The sequence below is a fragment of the Dipodomys spectabilis genome, unplaced genomic scaffold (genome assembly GCF_019054845.1).
Source record: "Dipodomys spectabilis isolate Male_0828 unplaced genomic scaffold, ASM1905484v1 ptg000094l, whole genome shotgun sequence".
Lineage (NCBI taxonomy): Eukaryota > Metazoa > Chordata > Mammalia > Rodentia > Heteromyidae > Dipodomys > Dipodomys spectabilis.
In genome coordinates, this window is record NW_024870771.1 from 4,146,623 (window position 1) to 4,164,398 (window position 17,776).

The 17,776-nt window shown below is 37.8% G+C and overlaps 1 protein-coding gene across 1 annotated transcript in view; it reads left to right on the forward strand.

The window, feature by feature from the left end:
• Positions 1–17,360, forward strand: part of Hephl1 (hephaestin like 1) — an 83,900-nt gene extending 66,540 nt beyond the window's left edge. Inside the window, exons 15-20 of the mRNA XM_042685242.1 lie at positions 6,356–6,462; positions 9,245–9,467; positions 12,041–12,180; positions 16,425–16,587; positions 17,009–17,074; positions 17,158–17,360. Of these exons, the coding sequence (XP_042541176.1) occupies positions 6,356–6,462; positions 9,245–9,467; positions 12,041–12,180; positions 16,425–16,587; positions 17,009–17,074; positions 17,158–17,360 (902 nt within the window). The remainder of the gene's footprint in view (positions 1–6,355; positions 6,463–9,244; positions 9,468–12,040; positions 12,181–16,424; positions 16,588–17,008; positions 17,075–17,157) is intronic.
• The last annotated feature ends 416 nt before the right edge of the window (positions 17,361–17,776 follow it).

Here is a 17,776-nt window from a genome sequence, read left to right on the forward strand (position 1 = left end):
AACCTATGTTTCTTTGGGTCTAGCTTACTTTACTTAATGTAATTTTTTCTAATTATTTCCATTTTCTTATGACTGGTATAATATTCTTTCTGATAGTGAGTAGATTTCCACTGTGTGTATATACCACATTTTCTTGATCCATTCATCCATAGAGGGGCATCTGATTCCATATCTTGACTATGGAAAACAATACTGCAATGAACATGGTTGTGCTGGTAGCTTTAATATGGCCTTGTTTGTGACCTTTTGGGTAAATACCCAGGAGTGGAATTTCTGGGTCATAGGGAAGCTTTATGTTTAGTCTTTTGAGGAACCTCTATACTGCTTTCCAGAGTGATTAAACAAGTTTACATTCCCACCCACAGTGTACTAGCACTCCCTTTTGGCCACATTTCCGCCAGCATCTGTTACTAGTTTTCTTGATTATAGGTGGAATCTCAATGTTGTCTTGATTTGCATTTTTTTTATGGACAAAGATGTTGAACATTTCTTCATGTGTCTATTGGCCATTTTTACTTCTTCTAAGAAATCTCAACAGCTTGATACTGGCACAAGAATATACCCAAGGACCAATGGGACAGAATAGAAGATCCACAAATAATCCCACAGACCTATAGCCACCTAATATTTGACAAGGGAGGCAAAAATCACAGGATGGGAGAAAGGCAGCCTCTTCAACCAGTGGTGCTGGCAGAATTGGCTATACACATGCAGAAAACTGAAGCTAGATCTATGTATATCACAATGCACTAGAATCAATTCTAAATAGATCAAAGACCTTAATATAAGGCCAGATACCATGGAAATATTACAGGAAGGGCTAAGATAAACACTGGGGCCCCTAAGCACAAGTTGAAACTTCCTAAGTAAAGATCCAGAATCACAACAAATCAAAGAAAGACTGGATAAATGGGATTGCATCAAACTGAAGAGTTTCTGCATGGCAAAGGACATAGCAAGCAAGATAAATAAAAAGCCCACAGAATGGGAGATTTTTACTAGCTATGCATCAGCTATGCATCTTGTCTGCTCCATTCTAATGGGGACCTACTTTCTTTTCTTTTTTTGATCTTTGATCAGTCTTAGAGAACCCTAAGATTATTTCATCATTCCCCAGTCACCCTGGTATGAGAAAATCATTCCTCCAATAACTAAGTCTTTAAGAAATTTCTAGGGTTCCATTAGGGACTTCATAGAGTTAGAAGAAATAACAATGGCCAACATATACTGAATGGTAACCTTGTGGTAGGTTCTATTCTTTGCATTTAAAACAAAGCAAAGAAGACATAAAACTCTTATTTATCCTTACACCAATTTGGCAAGGAAGATACTAACATTTTATTGATTCCAGCACCATTGATTTTAATATGTATCATTATGATATTTGTTACTAAAAAAAAGAAAAAACATGCTGTCAGTTAAAACAATGTGTTATAGATTTCATGGTGCATTAGATGTTAAATAATGATAGGAAAATTTTGCATCTTATAATTGATGAAATATGCAATTGTTATGTTCTTATCCACACATTTGCCTTAAGATGATTAAAATAAGTTGGGTTGGAAGAGATAAAAGATAAGACTGAATCATTTCAGAATAATGCAGATTACACATGATAAAATTCTAAGGGATGAAGAATTTTTTAAAAATCTATAGGACTGTTTATAAAAGTATCAGAGAAGGAAAATCTGTGATGGCTAATTAGTTGACTAGAAGAATTAAGGAAAGAATTAATTAGGTAAAGTTTTTTTAATGAATTAGAACTTGTTATGCTTTTTTTAAAATCAACAATCAACAAGCTTTATTTTTCAGTGTACTTAAGGTTCACAGGTAAGCTGAGCAGAGGTACAGAGAGTTCCCATATACCTTCTTTCTCACCCATGCATGGCATCCCACCACTAACAGTATTTTCCCTAACTAGAGTGAAACATTTGTTATACACCATTGCACTACACAGAATAATTCCACTGTTCTAAAATTTATACCCTGTCTATTACCCCTACCTTCTCCCTTCGTCCTGAGTGACCACAGATCTATATACTGACTCCTTGGTTTGGCCTTTTCAAGGATGTCATGTACTTAGAATTAGACTTTTCAGAAGAGCTCCTTTCATTCAATGATATACATTTGAGTTTCCTCCATATTTTTCATGATTGGATAGTTCACTCCTTAGTACCAAATAATATGCCATTGTATGGTTGTGTCACACTTCATATACTCACCTACAAAAAGGACATCTTTGTTGCTTCCAAAATTGGCAATTACAAACATAGCTAGTGTAAACATCTGCAGGCAGATTTTAGTATGAAAATAAAATTTCATCTCTTTGGGGTAAATACTAACAAATACAACTACTAAAACTATTATTAAGAATGTATGTAGTTTTGTTATTTTTTTAAAGAAACTGTCAAACTGTCATTCGAAAAGACTGTATCATTTTTGTATTCCAATGTACAATGAGAGCTCCTGTTGCTCCATTACTATCTGATGTTATAGATTTTGGACATTCTAACAGGTATAATAACAAATCATTATTTTAACTTGAAATTCCCTAAATGATATATGAAACATTTTTTCATATCTTCCTTACTTTTTGTATCCAATCATTTTTTTCCCCAGAAGTGGAGCTGTGGCTCAAGTGGTAGGGTACTAGCCTTGAACACAAAATCTCAGGAACAGTGCCTGGGCCTTTACTTCAAGCCCCAGAACCAGTATCAAAAAAAGAGCCTCATTAACTTTCCTGCTCAGGCTGGCTTAGAACAATGATCCTTAGATCTCAGCCTCCTGAGTAACTAGGATTACAGGTGTGACCCACCAGCACCCAGCTATCTTTTCTTTCTTGATTGGTGTTTGTTAATTCAACAAAGATTTAACAATTATATATAAGTATTTCTGTTTTGGGGCCCTCTATTCTGTTTCATTGATATATTTGTCTATTCTTCTGTCAGTACTACAATTTGTTTTCTATATATCTTCTTTTTTTTATTTTTGATTGTCATAATTACATATACTTTTAGAATATGATGTGTTTCAATACCTGCAAACATGCATATTAATGATCAAAGAAGCATAATTACCACAACAGTCACCTTGAGTACTTATCATTTCTTTGTGTTGAGAATATTCAAAATCTTCTCTTTAACTATTCTGAAACATACAATTCATCATTGGAAACTACTGTCACCTTACTGTACAATAGAGCACCCAAACATTCCTTCTACTTCCTCCTAATCAACTTCTCCACACCTCCCACCTTGATAGTGCCAGTTCTACTTTGTTCTTCACTTTTAATATTGAATAGGCTATTCTGGGTCTTTTACCTTTCCATATAAAACTTGAATCAGAGCCAGGTGTCAATGGTTCATGCCTATAATCCTAGCTACTCAGGAGGATGAGATCTAAGGATCACAGTTCAAAGCTAGCCCAAGAAGGAAAATCTGTGAGACTCTTATATCCAATTAACCACCAGAAAACTAAAAATGGAACTGTGGGTTAAAGTGATAAAGCACCAGCCTTGAGCGAAGAAGTTCAGGAACAGTGCCTAGGCTCTGAGTTCAAGCCTCACAACTGACAAAAAAGGTTAAAATCAGTGTATTGTATCTACAAACAATTTGTTGAGATTTGTATTGATTGTCTTTGACTTATGGATCAACTTGAGAAGGAAAGTATCTGACATCATTGAATTTTTGTCTCCATAAACACAGAATATCCATTTATAGTTCTTTGTTTATTTTTCATCACATTTTTTAGTTTTATTCATATATCTTGCTCCTTTTATTAAATGTGTATCTACATATTTTATTTGGGGGGAGGGGTTCTAATACAAGTAGCAGTCTGCTTTTAATTTCAATTTTTTTCTGATATATAACCAAGTATTGGCTTTTGCATATTAACTTTGCATCCTGTTATCTTACTGTGATTGCTTATTAATACTAGAAAGGATTTGTAGCCAGTTCCTTACATTTTATACACAGATGATTATGTCATGTGCAAACAAAGACAGTTTGCTTTCATTCTTTTCAATCATATACCTCTTTTCTTTCCTTTCCCTGTCTCTTGCATTTGGGAGGACTTCCTGGAGAAGTTGGAAAGCATAAGAGACCCCTTTCCTGGTCTTAATGGGAAATTTACATTTTTCACTATTAAGCAATTATAAAGTCATTTTAAATTAAATTTATATTGTTATTATAAAGATGATGTACAAAGAGATTACAGTTACATAAGTCAGGTAAAGAGTACATTTCTTTTTGGACAATGTCACCTTCCCGTGCTCTTTCCCAGTTAAGTCACTAATTTTCAATGGTCAAAAAATCTCCAAGATGCCAGGTGCTGGTGGCTCACGCCTGTAATCCTAGCTACTCAGGAGGCTGAGATTTGAGGATCAGGGTTTGAAGCCAGCCCAGGCAGGAAAGTCTGTGAGACTCTTATCTCCAATAAACCACTAGGAAACTGGAAGTGGTGCTGTGGCTCCACCAGTAGAGTGCTCTCCTTGAGCTGATAGAGCTGACTGACAGTCCCCACCCAGGCCCAGAGTTCAAGACCTACAACCAACAAAAAAAAAAAAACAACTCCAAGATATGGAAACAAAAGACTTTTTTTACTTCTTAGTTTGTGATGATTCTGTCTTCTTTTCCTTATGTCTGGTTTATTCAAGTATATATCTTTGGAAGGGTTGGGGGAGGGCACAGAATGGGAGAGGGAAGGAATGGGAGAGAGTGAGGGAACAGGTGACACTGTACAAAAGAAAATGTACTCATTACCTGACTCGTGTAATGGTAATCCCTCTGTACATCACCTCAATGAGAACAATAAATTATTTTTTTAAAAGACAACACCATGAGAGGAGAAAAGCTTCCTGCCAGGCATCGGTGAAGGCTTTGGTAAGGTTATGGTATGGCTAGAGTGACCCTAGCAAGCTACTGCACCTTCCTAGGAAGGGTGGGAAGACAGTCCTCCTCCCAGAGGCAAAGGTCACAAGAGTAGGCAGGACAATAAACTAGAAAGTGCAAGGAAGAATTTTTTTTCTATTGAAACTCATGAAATATTCCTTAAAATGTTTCTTGATAAGACTGAAAGGTTTGTGAAAAAACCCAGAGATTGATGGGAGAAGGAAAGAACTAACAGCTTGGGAAACTCAAGCAAGTTATTAAAGAACTACTTGCATGAGAAAGGGAGAGAACAAACATCATAAGAAAAGGAAGCAGCCCCTGTGAAATTCCTTCTTGCTAAAGAATCCTGTAAACATTTACTGAGCACCTTTATATGTATCATTATGCTGGTGGCTGGGCAAACAATGAATTATTACCACTTTAATAGTGCCACTTCTGAAGCTACTCAAGCTGAAGAAGCTAAATATCAGTTCACAGTTAGCAAGGTAAAATGGATTTTCATGAAACATAGTGGAAACAAACTAGATCTATAGTTGTATTACTACCACTGATGCATTCATAAAAACTGGAGCAAAATCAGGTGTGCCCATTTCTTTTGCTTTGTGGCACACATGGTTAGCCATAGGTTTGTTAATTCTGACTGGGTGGGAACTTGACATAGATCATTCAGAAGATATTTTGGTTGATTGTAGTTCTTATTTAGGACTTTGGCAATATGATTGTTTTGCTTGTTAATCTAGATACATTAGTGCCTTCTCTGTGCAACGCCCTGGGTCAGCATTTGTTTATTTACTGTCTTCAGTGCAAAGCACGATTGTGTGTATTTATTTATTGTCTTGTTTAGCCCTCACAACAATCTGATAGTCAAGATAGCTAACCAAGTATACAAGCAAGGAAACTAAATGTCAGTGAAGTTTTAAGTACCTTGTCAAATGTTTGTTAAAAAGTACACTAGGGCTGAGAGTTCAGTCTAGGTTTCTTGATTCTCTGTGATTCTGGATTTTTACCTTCCTCATACCCTATATCCCCAGGCTTTTAAAACATAGGTATCTGAATCAGAGAGTCAAGATATTTCTGATTTCACTTGGTCTTGTGTATGGCTTGAGCAGAGCTAGTTTACAAAACTTCCTGATGGCTCCTCTAACAGGCCTACACTGAGCCACTTGATGACTTACTCCTGAGGATTGATAGCTCTTGAGAAAGAGATAAAAACATATAGCAGAAAATCAGATACAAATAGTCACTTCCTAAATACATAATAGTTCACATTAGAAAAAGAAAACCAGAGAGAAGACTGGAGTCTGGGGTGACAGATTTACCATTTCCTTATGGAACTGTAGAAATCAAGATGTGAAGTTAGACTATTTCTAATGAATGGATACATTGACCAAAGTATATGAAGACCTGTTTGTGTTTCTTCAGGTAAATCACTCTAACAAATTCTTTCATTACTTCTTTGATTTCAGGAGAAATAAAAACTTACAGATGGAATGTCCCCAAAAGATCAGGTCCTGGGCCTTCTGATCCCAATTGTATTCCATGGGTCTACTATTCCACAGTAAACTTTGTGAAGGTAAGGAGGAGAGAGCACTACAGTATTCAGTGTCATGTGTCTGTGAGTCGACTGCTGACATCATTGCAGCTCTAGGGAGCATATGAAAAGGGGGTGGAATTTAGAGGTAGGGTCTCGAACTAGAGCCTACTGGCCAAATCTAGCCAGGCTAATTTATTAACATCATCTATGGTGTAACCGGGACTGGATGACCCAAAAAGTAAAAAGTATTTTCAATACAATGCTTTAATTTTTTTAGAGTTGTCTAGCCATTGATTTGAACTAAGGACGTTCAAACCAAAACCTCATTCAATTAACACATTTAGAAACTTACAAGATAATTTGAAGCAAAAGAAGACTGTGGATAGATGAGAAAAATGTTTCACAATATAATTTGTTCATGGTTTTGGATGTGGAAAATCTATTAATTTTAAAGGATTACCAGGGACACCAGGGATCAGGAAAAGAAAACATAGCAACTGAAATAACAAAACTATTTGAATGATAAATAGGCTAAGATATAAAAGGCAAAGATTCCACCCTGACAGAGTTAGGTACATGTATATAAAACAAGTGTAATTGTTAATTACCTGTCATAAACCAAAGTTCAAGTTAAAGTCATAGCTGATATGAAATGTAAACATTTCCCATTATTAAAAAAGTGAGGGATTAAGCCTGGTACCAGTGGCTCAGGCCTGCAATCCTAGTGACTTGAGATCTGAGGATTGCAGTTCAATCTGAGCGGGAAAGTCTGTGAGACTCTTGTCTCCAGTTAAGCACCCAAACAGCCAGAAGTAGAGCTATGCTTCAAGTAGTAGAGTGCTAGCCTTGAGCAAAAAAGTTAAGGGACAATCCCTAGGCCCTGAGTTCAAGCTCCAGTACTGGGGCACACACACACACACACACACACACACACACACACACACACACACACACAAGTGAGAGATCATTTTAACTCTGGTCTTAGGTATTAACTGACTTGAATTACTGTCCTAGACAGTACTAGAATTTAGGAGACAGATTTACAAGTGACTTGAAGAAATGAATTTACAAATGATAATTATGGGAAACTTAAACTTATATATTTACTCATTCATGCATTCCAACAAATGTTTAAGTACATCTGATATGCAAATTATGCCATTTAAAACTATGATAGATGCAAATATTCTTCTCTGGAAGAAACACATGACTGTGAGGAAAGTAGCACACGTCCATGCTTACAACTCTGACTTTGATGAATTGTATAGTGTCTAAGGTTTTATAGGAGGCTTTGGATAAGGCTGAAAATAGAAAAGTAGAAAGTACATTAAAACGCTTGTACCCATGTCTTGGGGTTCATTTCACTTAGCATCATCTTAGATGGTCATATGTATATAGCTTTTGAGTTTTTCTGCTCATTATTTGATAAGATTATCATAGATGTATACTAATTATTGTAAATGAGAGAAACCATGGGACCTATATTTCTTTGGGTCTGGCTTACTCACTTAGTATGATTTTTTTCCAAATCTTTCCATTTCCTAACAAAAAAACGTGGTGTCATTCTTTTTGATGGAAGCATTGAATTCCATTGTACATATATACCACATTCTCTTGATCCGTTCATCTACTGAGGGCATCTAGGTTGGTTTTATATCTTAGCCATGATGAATAATGCTATGATAAACATAGTTGTGCTGCTAGCTTTAGTATGGCCTTGTCTGTGATCATTTGGGTAAATGCCCAAAAGTGGGATTGCTGGGTTCTAAGGGAGCTCTCTACTGCTTTCCAGAGTGGTTGAACAAGTTTACACTCCCACCAACAGTGCAATAAGGTTCCTTTTGGCCACATCCTCTCCAGCATCTGTTGTTATTAGATCTCTTGATTATAGCCATTCTAACTGGGGTAAGGTAGAATCTCAACGTTGTTTTGATTTGCATTTCTTTTATGGCTAGAGAAGTTGACCATTTCTTCATGTGTCTATTGTCCATTCTTATTTCCTGTTCAGAGAAGTCTCTCTTTAAACCTTTAGCCCATTTATTAATATGATTTTCTTTTGTTTCTTTTGTATGTTCTTCCCCCTATGGTATATCCCCTGGTATCACTGTATATTTTATTTTGGTGCCCTGCATCTTGTATATACATTTATCTAATTTGGGGAGGGGAAGGGGAATAACAAAATGCTGAAACAAGGACACAATGAGATTCACTAGACACTATGTTGGAAATAAACTTTACAACTTTGGGGGAGGGGGAGAAATGGGGGAGGTGGGGAAGTAGGAGGAAAACAAAGGCAAGGGTAACAATAAAAAAATAAGAAAAGTAGAAAGTGTGTTTGGGAGGTATTCAAAGGCCTATTTAGCTATCATGTAGGATCCAATAAAAAAAAGTAGTAGGGAAACCTAAGTCAGAAACTTCATTGGGATTCATATGAATGGGCTTTAAGACCTGTCAAAGTTTTGTACTGTATTCGGTAGGCTGTGGACAGTCACTAAGACTCCTAGCTATGGGAGTGATGAGTCTAATCTAACAGTGGTCAATAGGATGAACTGATAGGCTGAACCAGAGACTACAGAGAAACGAGTTTCTAAATTCTAGTACTAGAATGGTGATAGATGGAATGAAATAAATTAAATATTTAATAACTTACGTATTTTAGCTTTATTTTTAAAATTATCTTTGAGTAGTGGTAGAAAGCTGATTGAATTCACCACGTCAGTTTGTGAGTACAATGTATCTTGATCAATGTCATCCCTTGCATTATTCTCCCCTGTTCCTCCCAACCCCACCCATGATCCAACTTTTTCTTTTTAAATTCCAGGATACATACAGTGGTTTAATGGGTCCTCTGATCACATGCCGAGAAGGAGTATTGAATGAAAAAGGAAGAAGAAGTGATGTTGATTATGAATTTGCTCTCTTGTTCTTGGTATTTAACGAGAATGAATCTTGGTATCTGGATGACAATATTAAGAAGTATCTCAATAAAGACCCACGAGATTTTAAGCACACCGATGATTTTGAAGAAAGCAACAAAATGCATGGTATCTCAGTGATTCTCATTGTTGGGCTAGGTCCATAGGAATTCCTAGCAATGTAGGCAACCCTTGGGTACTATAAGCTTTTCCCCTTTTCAAGGACCCTGAACTCAAGAAAGTTCTCTAAAGTTTCTCTTATTACATGAATCAGTCTAGCCATTGGTTGTCTGGCAGCAAAGTCACTGAGACTTTGGACCAGCTGTTTAGGGGCACCTAGCTCTGATAGATCTCTGCAGAGATCTTTAATTACTTTATCTATTATCTAAATAATTTTTAATAATTATTTTTTGCTATACTTATACATCTGCATCTCCATATTATATATCTATCTATATATTATATGCACATATTTGTATCATCTATCTATATTTATGTATATATATATGTATGTGTATATGCATGTACATGCTAGGAGTTGAATCAGGGCCTGGGTGTTGTCCTTTTTTTGTTGTTCAAGGAACAGGCCTATCATGTAAGATACAGTTCCTCTTCTGGCTTTTTGCTGTATAATAGGAAATAAGAGACTCACAGACTTTGTTGTCCAGGTTGGTTTTGAACATGGATCCTTAGATCTCAGTCTCCTGAGTAGCTGGGATTACAGGCTATAGTCATGAGTCACTGGTGCCCAGCTATTGATACGTTTTGTATGAATCAAGTAACTAATGCTTGATCAAATTTAAAAATTAAGTTTCAGGGGCTGGGAAGGTAGAGTGCTTGCCTTGCATGCATGAGGCCCTGGGTTCGATTCCTCAGCACCACCTAAGCAGAAAAAGCTGGAAGTGGCGCTATGGCTCAAGTGGTAGAGCACTAACCTTGAGCTGAAGAACTGAGGAACAGTGCCCAGGCCCAGAGTTTAGGTCCCATGACTGGCAAAAAAAAAAAAAAAAAAAAAAAAAAAAAAAAAAAAATATATATATATATATATATATATATATATATATTAGGTTTCATTCTCTTGAATATGAAAGACCACCAACTGAATTAAAAATTATCTCCTATTTGATTCTGGATAATTTAAGGAAGTTTGTCTTTATTTTGGAAGGAATAATGTGTTCAAATAGACATCTCCAGAATCTTTCACTAAAACTTGTGTGTGTGTGTGTGTGTGTGTGTGTGTGTGTGTGTGTGTCCACGCATGCCAATCCAGGAACTTAACTCAGAGCCTGGGTGCTCTCCCTGAGCTTTTTTGCTTAAGGCTAGTGCTCTACCACTTGAGCCACTTCTGGATTTTGAGTGGTTAATTGGGGATAAGAGTCTTACAGATTCTCTTGCCCAGGCTGGCTTTGAACCTTTATCCTCATGTCACATCCTCCCAAGTAGCTAAGATTATAGGCATGTGCCACCAGTTCCTGGCTTAAGACCTAGTTTTGAAGATGAGTCTTGTCCATGATCACAGAGCTAGCTGTTAATATAAATGAGAATACTGTGGCCTGGTTCCTCATTCAGTTATTCTTCTCTCTACTGGTTTTGCTATCCCCTCTTAAAAATTTTTTTTTGGGGGGGGGGGTCCAGTTGTGGGGCCTGAACTCTGGCCTGGGCACTGTCTCTCAGTTCTTCAGCTCAAGGCTAGCACTCTACCACTTGAGCCACAAAGCCACTTCTGGCTTTTTTTTCTTTTTGCTTATGTGGTGCTGAGGAATCAAACCCAGGGCCTCAGGCATGCAAGGCAAGCGCTCTACCACTGAGCCACCTTCCTAGCGCCCCCTCTTAAAACTTCTTAGTGTATTCTCTTTTGTAATGGGTTTCATCTATTTGGATGCATCACAATGCACAGAGTAAAGGGGGAGTAGAAGTGGAGGGATGAGTCACTATCATATAAAACCATCTTTCTTTGGTTCTGGTTAAGTTCTGGGTTCAGCCTGTGTAAAGATCTGTTTTTGGAGATTTTGAAAGTGAAACATTATGGAAATGGCTTATCATTCATTCAGTGTTGTTTGATATATACTGGATTCTTGGTGGCTTAGTTTACAAAGAATTCTACTGTCTACAGAATGGTATAAACTGGTTTCTAACCAATGAATCTGCAATCTGCTTTCCAAATAGGTTATGCAAAATAAAAAATAAACAGATTGCCAACCAACATTCAGCTTGTGATTTCTCCCTCTTAGCTCGTGTTGTACAAAGACTTCCTGGTAATCTGAATGTTGAACCTTGCATGGTGGGGTTATTGGTTAGTGGGAGTGAGATTGTTAACCATTTATCAGGTAAATAAAAATATTCGTGATTAAAAGACCTTGACTTGTCCATATGCTAGTGGTTCATACTTAACTACTCAGGAGGCCGAGTTGTGAGTATTGTACTTTGAAGCTTGTCTATGCAGAACAGTACTAGAGACTCTTATCTCCAATTAACCCCTGAAAAGCCAGAAGTGGAGCTGCGGCTCAAGTGATAGAGCACCAGCCTTGTGTGAGAAAGCTGAGGGACAGCGCCCAGGCCCTTAGTTCCCACCCCAGTACTGGTGCGCGCGCGCGCACACACACACACACACACACACACACACATATCTAGAACTATTTTGAAAATCGGATTTAGTAGTGTCTTCTCACTAACCAGAGGTTATTTTGTTTTCATCTTCTTAGCCATTAATGGAAAGATTTTTGGAAATCTCCATGGTCTCATAATGAATGAAGATACAATGACAAACTGGTATTTGTTAGGAATAGGAAGTGAAGTGGACATACACACCATCCATTACCATGCTGAGAGCTTTCTTTTCAAGGTGAGTGTAAGGAAAGTGCTTTGCAGGAAACTTTTTGAAGTACAGATTCAATGTATTTCCATTTGAGAAAGAAGAGATACTTAGAAATGATGCTCACAGGGGCCTTATAAGAGAGACTGACCAGAATAATGTGATTATACTCCTTTGCTGGCAGATATTTCTTTATGTATGTGTATATTATTTCTTATATACCTTCTCTGAACCTTGGATGAATTTTCTCATTAGTTTCATGTCCAGATCTTCTCTTTTTTTCCCTTTGCCCTTTCTTTCTCCTGTCTTTTCTTCGTGATTAGTTAACAGAATGGCTTTACTCCAGAAACAAGAAATGTTGACCTCTAACTTTCTCTTGACTTTTGCTCTGGAGACTTGGGCTAGACTGCCTGTGACCTTTTGCTCTCTGGCATTAAGTTGTACTTTAATGGATGGTGCTGGTGGTATAGTAGTATTACCTGGGAAGCTGATTGACAGGCCCCTCCCTGATCTGCTGAATGGATTTGCAAGGATAAAGTCCAAAGAATCTGTCCATCTCAATTTTTCAGTGCCATCTAAAGAAAGTAGAGAATAATAGTCATATGTAATCTGTGTGGAAAATAGAATCAAATATACAGGAATCGACAGAAATATATTCTGGTATCTAATATTCTTCACCCCACTATTCATTTCAAAGGACCATCACTTATTGACTATATTGGCTAATACAGTAATTAGACTTTCAAATATTAAATTGCTATCCTGCCTTTTTAGAAATTAGCCTTTTTAATATACATCTAAGAAATAAATTTAAAAGCTTATAAATGTTATAGAAACTAGCATATACAAGCTTTATGGTGAAGAAGACAGGAAAAACATGAGTTTGAAGCCAACACAAAGTTAGAAAGAAACCATATCAACAACAATAAAAAACTCTGAAGAAAAGGAGGTGCAGGTCAAAGAGTAGAGTGCTTAGGTTCCATGCTCAGTACTACAAAAGTATAAGAATATACAAGTTCAAATATGCATATATAAATGTTAACGTTAAGACTGTATAAAATAAACCATATTTATTGTATAATTCTGTTTTTCATAAACACAGACTTATTCATTAAATCAATACCAACCAAAATGATGCTCCCATCATACCCCTGTGTCACTTACCTGTCCACGCTTAGCATTTGGCAATCACTGATCTGCTCTCTCCCTCCCTGCTAGGATTTAAATATGGCCTCCAAAACTCAGGTGCTAGAGGCTGAATTTAGTGTCTTGCGTTGTTGTGTGGGTGTTCTCTTCTCCAGCTTTTTGCCATGGAACGGGTTGGTGAAAAGACCATCCTCAGGTACCAATCCCCTAATTTTGGACTCTCAGCTTTGAAAACAATAAGGGGAAAAAACCCTCTATTCTTTATAAATAACCCATTCTCAGACATTCTGTTATAACAGTACAAAACATATTAAAGTAATCTCTACAGTTTTGTCTTTTCTTTTCTTTTTTTTTTAAATTTTATTTTATTTTATTTGAGAACATACTGTACAGAGGGGTTACAATTACATGGGCAGGATAATGCATACATTTCTTACCAAGCATTGCAGCCTCCTCCTTTGTTTACCCTTCACCTCCCTTCCCAGCCTCCCCCCTCCCCCCCACCAGTTTTGTCTTTTCTGAATGTTACATAGAAATCACTACTTGCCAGGTCTTGAATTTGGCTCATTTCATTCAACATTGATCTTTGACTCCATCCTTCTTATATGAACAAGTAGTTTTTCCATGTGGTAGTTGGCAGTAGTCCAGTGTATAAAATAGTATGGTTCATTCATATATTTTCCATTAAAGAACATTTGAATTGTTTCCAGTGTTGGTTATTACAGTCAGTGTACATATTTGTGCATGCTTTTGTGTGAATATAAATGTTCACAGCCCTTCAGAAAATATGTAGGAATAGAATTGCTATACCAGATGGTAAATGTATGTTTAACATTTTAAAAATCAAGCCAGGTGCTGGTGGCTCATGCCTGTAATCCTAAATATTAAGGAGGCTGAGATCTGAGGATCACAGTTCAAATCCAGCAATGTACACAAGACTTTTATCTCCAGTAAACTAACAAAAAAAGCCAGAAGTGGAGCTGTGGCTCAAGTGATAGAGTGCCAGCCTTGAGCAAAAAAACCTACAAATCTCAGTACCGGCACAAAAAAAAAAAAAAAGAAAGAAAGAAAGAAAGAAAGAAAAAGGGTGGGGGGGGGGAGGAGGCAGGAAGGGGAGGGGGAGAAGGAGGAGGAGGAGGGAAGAGGAGGAGGCAGAGGAGGAGGAGGAGGAGGAGCATTCCCAACAGAAATATATGAGAACCTATATCTATATCTATATCTATTTCAGTACTTGGTAACTTTTGGTTTGCATTGTATTTTTTTCCTTAGCCATTTCTATAGCACATGTAGTGGTATCTTATTATTTATTTATATTTTTCTAATGGTTAATAGTATTGAGCATCTTTTCATGTGTTCCCATGAGTAAATCTTTCTTGGTAAAATAAATAAATTTATTCCCACTTTTTATTGCTTTTTAATTTTAACTTTAACTGATACATGAAAAAGAATATGTATGTGTGATATTCTACTCACATATGCATTGCATAATGTTCAAAGCAGAGATGACTATTTCCTCAAACATTTACCAATCTCACCCCTCCCCTTTTCTTTTTTTTTTTTTTGTGGCTATACTGGAGCTTGAACTCAGGGTCTAGGCATACTTCCTTAGCTTTTTGCTTGATGCTGACATGATGCTGACATGCTACCACTTGAGACACACCTCCACTTCTGGCTTTTTGCTGGTTAATTTGAAGTACTAGTCTCATGGACTTTCCTACTGGTGTTGGTGCCAAACTATGATCCTCAGATCTCAGCTTCTGAGTAGCTAGAATTAGAGTCATGGAAATTGATACCTGGCTTATTTACCCTTCCTCCCTCCATCCCTTCCTTTTCTTCCCTCCCTCCCTTCCTCCTTTCCTACCTTCCTTCCTTCTTTCCTCACTGTCTCTGTCTCTCTGTCTCTTTTTACTTTCTTTTCTTTCTCTCTTCCTCTCTCCTTCCTTCCTTCCTTCCTTCCTTCCTATCTACCTTCCTTCCTTCCTTCCTTCCTTCTTTCTTCACTGTCTCTGTCTCTTTTTACTTTCTTTTCTTTCTTTCTCTCTTCCTCTCTCTCTCTCCTTCCTTCCTTCCTTCCTACCTTCCTTCCTTCCTTCCTTCCTTCCTCTCTCTCTCTCTCTCTTTCCTTCTTCCTCTTCTCTCTTTCCTTCTTTCTTTCTTTCTCTCTCTCTTTCCTTCTTTCTTTCTTTCGTCATAGAGCTTGAACTCAGAGCCTGAGTACTGCCCCTGACCTTTTTCGTTCAAGGCTAGTGCTTTGAGCCACAGCGCCACTTCTGGTTTTCTGGTGGTTAATTGGAAATAATAGTCTCATGGACTTTCCTGCCAGGGCTGGCTTTGAACCAGGATCCTCATATCTCAGCCTCCTTACCATTTCTTAATGGTTAAGAAAAAAATTTTTAAAATCTTTTCTTCTAGCTTTCTTAAATATCCAGAACATTATTATCTAGAATCAACAATTGGGAAACACAAACACTACTTACTTGTAATTAATTATGACTTGCTACCCACTGATTAATTTTCCTCCATGCTTTTTTCCTCTTTACACTCCCAATCCCCTTCTACTCTGTGAGACCAACTTTTTCATATTCCACATATGAATGAAATCATGTTTCTCTGTGCCTGGCTTATTTCATATAATTATCTCTAGTTCCATTCATGAATATGAAATTCATGACAGGATTGCATCCTTTCTCATGGCAGAATAAGTTCCATTATGTAGATGTACTGGAATTTCCTTGTCATTTAGCAGTTCTTGGATATTTAGGTTGCTTCCATTTCTTGGCTATTGTGAGTAGTGCTGCAATAAATGTGAGGGTATAGGTGCCTCTTTGATATATTGACTCAATTTCCTTTGGCTCTCTAATTGTATGCATGGACCATATTGCCATTTTATTTTTAATTTTTTTGAGGAAATTCTACACAGTTTCCCAATGGAATCATCAGGAGCCAGATATTTCAATTTTATTGATCTGTTCAAACACCTAGTTTTGAATTTCTTTTATTTTTTCCCATTCTATCTTTGCTTTTATGTGTTTCTGCTTTACATTATTTCATTCCTTCTATGTATTGTGTGTTATTTTGTTCTTTCCCTGTGGTGAGCCACAAGTTGTATTTTTTTTCAATTATTGCAGATAGATAAATCTTACAGAGAAGATGTCTATGATCTCTTTCCTGGAACATTCCAAACCATTGAACTGTTTGCGGATCACCCAGGGACATGGCTACTGCACTGCCATGTGTCTGACCACATCCATGCTGGCATGGAGACAACTTACACAGTGCTCCGGAACATAGGTACTGTTGCCTGTCAGTGATGCTGGGGGATGGCACCCAGCTTCCTGTAGCTGTGGAAAACAGGAAGTATGAGAGAGAAAAAAACCCAAGGAGCTCAAATAAAAGAGAAAGATACACAAAAATGCAATCCAATGTAGTATGACATGTGCTATAATGGAATGGAGAAAACAGGGTTCTGTGGCAGGAGGAGGAGGGAGGACATGGTTAACATTTTAGAGAGAGGAACCAAGGTTTCAAAGTCTATGAAGCTCAGGACAGCGACGCTCAGTGAGTGAGCAGAAGCTAGCAAAGTGGAGGGGTAGCAATGCATATGCAGTGGCATGAAGTAGACCAGTGAGAAAGATGGCAGATGCCTATGGGGCAAAATCACTGCTGTGTTTATAAAACAACAAATTTAACTTTTACTTTCCTGTTTGCCCAGACAACAGAATTCCATACTCCACTAAGGCTCCTGGAGGAGCCCACCCAGCCACAGTGCCCTCCAATGGTAATGAAATGTGTGCAAATGCTTCAGTGTTCCCCTCCTGAAAGAGAGGCAGGTGTCTGATGTTTCCCTTTCCTTTTTCACAGAACAACCTGGCAGTGAGGGGCTCTATTTCTTTGGCAAGAATCTGGGTCCAAGAGGTGCCAAGGCAGCCTTGGTCATCCTTTTCATCATGGGACTTCTTCTCCTGGTTGCTACCATCATTCTCCTCCTCAGACTCCGTTCTGCGAGGAGGCAGATGGCTTACCGCGAAGTCCAGTCTTGTGCACTGCCCACCGATGCCCTGTGACCCATCTGGTTTACCTCTGCAAGGAGTGAGTCTCCTTCGCTGGTTCGACAGCAGCCATGGGCAAACCAGACAGTGGCATCAATCACCAAGGAAGGCTGACACTGTGCTCTGAGTCAGGGTTCTGATCCTCTGGAACATCATCCGAAGCAATTTGCTTTTATTTATTTATTTTTAATGGGCTGTGAATAATCCTCAGGTACAAAGTATACAGGAAAAGAAGGCACAGGCCTGAGATGCCTACTCTTACTCTGTTCTCTCAATGAATTTGCTTAAGTGGAGATCCTCTGAAAAATGTCTTCATACTCAATGTTTTGTAACTTTCTTTCTTTCATGCCAATACTGAGGCTTAAATTTGGGGCCTACTACCCTTTGGCTTTTTACTGAGGCTAGTGCTCTACCACTTGAGTGAGCCACAC